General features: G+C 37.2%; 2 protein-coding genes across 4 annotated transcripts; one reads left to right on the top strand and one right to left on the bottom strand.

Annotated features, from left to right (window-relative positions):
* Positions 1 to 1,211: 1,211 nt before the first annotated feature.
* Positions 1,212 to 3,668, top strand: LOC108360989 (zinc finger protein 879-like). Of its 3 annotated transcripts, none has more exons than XM_017613502.1 (6): positions 1,213 to 1,707; positions 1,769 to 1,903; positions 1,963 to 2,055; positions 2,114 to 2,440; positions 2,543 to 2,939; positions 3,016 to 3,133. In XM_017613502.1, the coding sequence occupies exons 1-6, from the start codon at positions 1,477 to 1,479 to the stop codon at positions 3,030 to 3,032; spliced, it is 1,200 nt and encodes a 399-aa protein (XP_017468991.1). In that variant the 5' UTR covers positions 1,213 to 1,476; the 3' UTR covers positions 3,033 to 3,133. The 3 variants fall into 3 exon arrangements, with proteins under 3 accessions (XP_017468989.1, XP_017468991.1, XP_017468990.1); XM_017613501.1 differs by having other exon boundaries at positions 1,231 to 1,251; positions 1,305 to 1,707; positions 2,543 to 3,668; XM_017613500.1 differs by having other exon boundaries at positions 1,212 to 1,707; positions 2,543 to 3,668.
* A 238-nt stretch (positions 3,669 to 3,906) lies between these two features.
* On the bottom strand, positions 3,907 to 4,696 carry LOC108360991 (DNA-directed RNA polymerases I, II, and III subunit RPABC1). Its single transcript, XM_017613504.1, has one exon. The coding sequence runs from the start codon at positions 4,583 to 4,585 to the stop codon at positions 3,953 to 3,955; it is 633 nt and encodes a 210-aa protein (XP_017468993.1). The 5' UTR covers positions 4,586 to 4,696; the 3' UTR covers positions 3,907 to 3,952.
* Positions 4,697 to 6,087: the final 1,391 nt, after the last annotated feature.

The following is a 6,087-nucleotide window of genomic DNA, read 5'->3' as shown; positions in this document are numbered from 1 at the left end:
CGGGAGACGTGTCGTGATGTGGGGTGTAAGGGATGTGTGTGTTCTTACCGCCGTTGGCTGTGTGCGCTGTTGTGATGGTTTCCGCCCTGTGGTGGTGGCGGGAGGCGTCGCATTTGAGGTCTGCGACCGAGCAGCGCAACACGGGCCCTCGAAGTTCCCAGTCCAATCTCGCGTGGTACGCAGACCTGAGCANTGTGGTCTGTCGTGGCTGTGGTATGGTCTGTGGTGTTATTATGTTGTTGTGCTGTGGTGACTGTGTGAGGCTGCTCAGGTGGACTGAGGTTAGCCGTGGAGGCTGCTCTGTTTGAGCAACAGGGGGCCACGTACGACGTGGTCCACAGTCGATGTGTCCGTAGTCCTGAGCAGACTCTAAGGTGACTCCACCCCTCGTAGGCATTACACTTGACTGAGGTGGAGTTGTGGTGTAGTCGTCTCTGGCATACACAGCAGGTGTAGATTTCTGGCCCTGGGTTTGACTCGAAGAGTAGCAGAATACGTAGTGAATGTAGCCCTATGGATGGGCAACTTCTGAGATACTTCGCCGACCTAAACGGGGTTAGATCGCCGAAACAACAGCCCTTAGTCGGGTAAAACCCGAGTCATTGCGGTATGTAGAACCGGCTTTCGTGGGAATGATTGAGTGGCAATACCGCACATCAGCAGGTGGATTTTGCGTTAAGCACGCCAAAATTGTTTACATTATAAAAAATAAAATATATAAGTTTTTAGTGATATATTTACCGATATTTTGATATATGTGGCTAAAATGAAGTACTGTTCTTGTGCCTTTGTGTGTGTGTATTAAGTTAATAAAAAAGGTACTATTGTGGAAAAGTTTTTTGTTAATAACTTTTGATCGGGTAAAAAAAGTTAATTTCCGCTTTCGGATCCTTGCTATTGGAGTCCAGAGGCGTCTAATGGTACCCCCCACCAAAATGTTGACCAACTTTGGGGGTTGAAAGCCCACCTAGATAATTACCACTTTACAATTAATCGATTAATGCAACACAAAACTACGATATAATTAAATTGTGAATTTGTCAAAAAAGAAGCGATTAATTTAATCAAATTATTAATCGCTGTCATTCCTAATCGAGTCGACGGATTGTACCATTTTTACGATTACTTTACAATTAATCAATTAATGCAACACTAAACTACGATATAATTAAATCGTAAATTGGTCAAAAAAGAATCGATTAATTTAATCAAATTATTAATCGCTATCATATCTAATCAAGTCGACGGAGTGTACGGCCGTAGATAAATTTTCTACACAAACTTTAAAACATTATTCATTGCAGGACGTTGGGATGCATTCAATAATTTTTGCATTCATAGGACGAAAGCTAACAAAGGAGGCACAACCTGGCGTCTGAGATCAACTGTTTATGCCACGATAAATTATTACCTAGCGCGCATGAAAACTTAGGTTCCAGCTCACCAAATCGATAAAATAGGCCTGAGAACTTAAACATGATGGCGCGTCATATTAAGAAAGAAGAAATTAAATATCCTGATATTAAGAAATGTGGTGAAATAACCACTTTGCTGGTCATAGGAAGGAAAGAGTTCTTTCTGAATTGCGAATTTTGTGAAAATAAATTCCTCCATTTGGAAACATTTATACAGCATATGTACGATGACCATCTGAATGAATTTCAACCACTGAAATTTGAAGATATGAATTGCAGCGCAAAAATAGAAGTAAACTCGATTTTATTTTTAAGTTTCAAAATCGGTATTTATGGAAGCCAAATTTTTACAGAGCGATGAGGGTGCTCAATGTAACTTTAGAGACTTTGAAAGAGTTGAACTAGAATTGGACTCGGTCGAGACAAACAACGAACTTGCTAAATGTGAAGAAGTAACACCAGAAAGCAATATGGATGATTATATTTATGTAAGATTACTTAAAATGTTTTAAATCGTAAATTTTAAAGCATGTATTTAACCTACAAGGATATAAATAGTTGTGACGGATCCATTGACACGGAACCCTCAGTTAAAAGTTCTGGCGAGGTTGATAGCTCAGTTTTTGTTGCTGATAAGCAGGTTTCTAAAATATACATATATACGTATGTATATAATCAGTAAATCAATTTAATTACAGCCGGCCGATTTGAAAAAGATGTTCCCTGTTAATAAGATGCAGGCCATATTTTCGAGTTATATGGAGTATCCTGCGCTCTGGGATAAAAAGGGAGGAATTACTAAAAATAGGAGTGAGAAACAGCGGTTATTCCAGAGAATAGCCTCAGATGTAGGCATGCCAAATGAATGGAAAAACATTCAATTGCTACTTGGAAAACTGCGCGTTAAACTGCAAACAGAGATTATAAAAAAAAAAATGGATGAGTCGAAAGGTCGATTATATACTCCCACTTGGTATACAGATCTGCCTTTCTTTTTGAAACAAAGGCCAAGTACATCAAATCCGGCAAGTCTTACTATTTATGCACATTCATACTCATTTCAATTAATTGCTTACACGAAACAAATCGTACCGTACTAGCATTACTAACAATAAATTTTTTTTTAGAACAATCGGGAAACAGCTAAGATATTCATTCCGCTTTCCACTTTAATTACTGACGAGCAAATAGCGATTTTAGCTGAACTGTACAAAGGATTTCCATGCCTTTGGGATGAAAAGGACATTAAGTATAGGTTTGGAAACCGTCGCCAGGAAGCATTAGAAGTTGTACGAAAAGAATTCAATACAAGATCGGGATTGAATCTAACACAACAAGATTTGAAGAGTGAAATTGGAAAGATGCGAAAAATTTGTTCCAAAGAAAAGAGGCAAAAGTTAACATGTAAAAAATTAAACACGGTGTACATATCGACATGTCCTTTTTATGATCAAATTGCATTTCTCGAAGTCGACGTTCCGCCATTTGAGTGCTCAATATGTGGAACATTACTGTCTGGTATAGGTCAGTATAAAGTGCATTTAGCTTCTCATGATGGCTCACTGCCATATAAATGCCATCTCTGTGACCATGAATTTAGATTACCCACAAACTTAACAATACATTTACGAAGACATGTACATGACTACACCTATACCTGTGAGATATGCGACAAATCATTTGCTACTTCTACAGATCTAAAAATTCACACACGTTCACACACAGGCGAAAAACCATACTTTTGTGAGATATGTGGGAAGAAATACCAAACTGCATCACTATTTAGTACTCATATGCAGCGTCACGAGAATCGGCCCCGTCACAAGTGTGAAATGTGTGGGAAGCCTTTCTATACAAGAACAATGTTAAAGGAGCACATAAATGCACATTTGAAAATAAAAGACAAAATTTGCAATATATGTAACAAAGGTTTTTCAAGTCGCAAGCATCTACGCCAACATAAACAAATCCATGCAGCAAAAAAGAAATATTTATGTAAAATTTGTGATAAACGTTTTGCACAATATGCCGGTCTTAGTGGGCATATGAAATCGCATGGAACCACATTGACAGCAACCCAAGTATGAATAAATAATTATTATTTTTTGCAAAGCAACAAAAACTTTTTGTTTATTGAGGGGTTTGCAGTTAGGGCGGGAGTTCCATCAGGATTTTTCTTATATCCGGATGAGCGAATATGCGATTCTCGACAGAAACACCCTGGGAGTTTTTTCTTTTCTCCTATCATGAGTGAAAAATTCCTCGAGGATTTAAACGGTTAGCGGAGTTGAACGGTCAAAAAGTGTCACAGAGCTCTCGAAGTTCGAAATTCCTCTTCCCAAATTTTCGGGGAAAATGCTACTCCCTAAGAGTTAATTATTATACGATTTCTTGGGAGAAAAATTCCCTTGGAGTATTCAGAATTGGGCTGATATTCCCATTTGTACATGCAAACATTTTTTTTAAGTGGGGAAATCAATAAAATGTAGTTTTTTTTATACACTCGTTCTTAATTTTATTTTGGGTCATAAGTATACTTAGCAAACAAGTCGGTAGGATATATAACGTCCAGCCGTTTCTGAGGAACGTATAATTTTAACTACTTGGCCACGTTTTAAACCAAAGTAACGCGCCACCGGGTCACCTGCTTGTATACGCATTAACATATTTTCTTTTAGTTTATAACGTGCCAACAATTCTTGTTTTTCCTCCGGGGTCATAACTACGTGCTCAGGCACCAACTCGTGTTCGGTTATGTTGATCAATAGCTCCGATTCAAGGAATTGCTCCAGTATGTACTTGGGTGCCATGTCAACTAAAGATTGTTTGGCTGATGGTGTCATACCCGCTTGAACTACCACAATCGCGCGATGGATGTTCTCTTCTTGCATTCTTGTACAATAGGTTTTGATAGTTTTTATACCAATTTTTGGTTCATCCGGAAAGAAAACAAACATTTGATCCGTCGGATCATCGTTGTGTGCTACCAAAACAATGAGATCCGAACGTGCTGGTCGTTTTTCGCTTGGTTTGTCACCAAACATTTCCTTAAATTGCTCCAAGGTTTGATCCAATTCATCTTGTGTTACGAGATATCCACGATCATGGCTCAGTTGCATTATAGTTTTGCGGATACGCCAAAGCTTGTAAGTTTCCGCCTCATCATCCATTTTAAGCAAACACGCTTACTTTTGGAAGTTAAATACGAAATGTTCACAGCCTTCTGCTCCACAATGCGATGAGCGAAATAATTGTCACTTTGACAACTAATTCTGGAAATGCCAACTACCCCTTTCAACTTCACTTAATCGATTTTTAAAAATATCGATATATCAAAAGTTGAATACGCTTGACCTCGAACTCCATACCGAGCGAATTATACCATTCAATTGGGGTGTTCACAGTTCGTTCCAAATTGTGTCTGAAAATGTAGACGTCTACATTTTGAGACATCTTTATAACATGTCCCCACCAAAAAGTTAACCATCTCAAATCGAACTTAACCACATCACTAACTATTGCTGTCCACACTGCGGTTTGAGGTTTAACGCAGTACAAATGTAGAGAACAGTGTTCGGAGCTCCAAAACTCGATTCAGGACTAAAAATCTGGGCAAAAACAAATTTTGCTTACTAGATTGAATTTTTGATTTTCGTTTGTGACATTAATTGTTTGACTAAAATATTTTCTATTCATGCAAAAATAAGAACGCGAGGCAATGTAAGGATAATATGTTACATATTTAGGTAATATTTAGCATTTTCTATAAAGTAGAACGTTTCTAACACTTAATTTTTTAAAGAGCAATAGGATCTAAACCTTTTCTACTTTATATAAATTTTATTCTACATATATTTTTTAACAACTTAAATATAGTTCTGCATCCGGCAATTTCTACAGCCATACATCAAAAAATAACGAAGTTACTTTATTGACGCATTGCCATGAAAGAGTTACTTTTTAACAGTGTGATTTGGCTTACTTTCAATATTTTTACTGAAACCGGTGGTGAACACTCAAAAAATGGCCCTAATACCATGTCTCCACCAAAAAGTTAACCATCTCAAATCGAACTTAACCACTTCACTAACTATTGCTGCCCACACTGCGGTTTGAGGTTTATAACACAGTACAAATGTAAACAGTGTTCGGACTTCCAAAAATCGATTCAGGACTAAATTGCTGCAAAAATCGGAGCAAAAACAAATTTTCCGTACTAGATTGAATTTTTGTTTCTGACATTAATTGTTTGACTAAAATATTTTCTATTCATGCAAAATAAGTACGCGAGGCAATGTAAGGATATGTTACATATTTAGGTAATTTTTAGCATTTTCTATATAGTAGAACGTATCTAACACTTAATTTTTAAAAAAGCAAACCTTTTCTACTTTATACATATAAATTTCAATCTACATATATTTTTTACCAACTTAAGTAAAGTTCTGCATCCGCCAATTTGTACAGCCATACATCAAAAAATAACGAAGTTACTTTATTGACGCTTTGCTATGAAAGAGTTACTTTTTAACAGTGAGATTTGGCTAACTTTGAATTTTTTTACTGAAACCGGTGGTGAACACTGAAAAAACGGCCCCAAGAGGGGCATAACATGAATGAAAAAACGGAATAGATTTGAAGTCAAGCGGAGTAGAGGACTTGATTTCAAATA

This window comes from Rhagoletis zephyria, unplaced genomic scaffold (genome assembly GCF_001687245.7).
Source record: "Rhagoletis zephyria isolate East Lansing unplaced genomic scaffold, Rhagoletis_zephyria_1.1 Rzeph_scaffold_00674, whole genome shotgun sequence".
NCBI lineage: Eukaryota > Metazoa > Arthropoda > Insecta > Diptera > Tephritidae > Rhagoletis > Rhagoletis zephyria.
Note: the sequence above shows the minus strand (reverse complement) of the source record. Positions and strands in the feature narration are given on the sequence as shown.

Coding starts and splice junctions, on each gene's coding strand:
- LOC108360989 (XM_017613500.1), top strand. CDS start 1,477: ATGATGGCGCGTCATATTAAGAAAGAAGAAATTAAATATCCTGATATT. Junction 1,708..1,768: donor ATTGCAGCGCAAAAATAGAA/GTAAACTCGATT, acceptor AAATTTTTACAG/AGCGATGAGGGTGCTCAATG. Junction 2,441..2,542: donor GGCCAAGTACATCAAATCCG/GCAAGTCTTACT, acceptor ATTTTTTTTTAG/AACAATCGGGAAACAGCTAA.
- LOC108360991 (XM_017613504.1), bottom strand. CDS start 4,585: ATGGATGATGAGGCGGAAACTTACAAGCTTTGGCGTATCCGCAAAACT.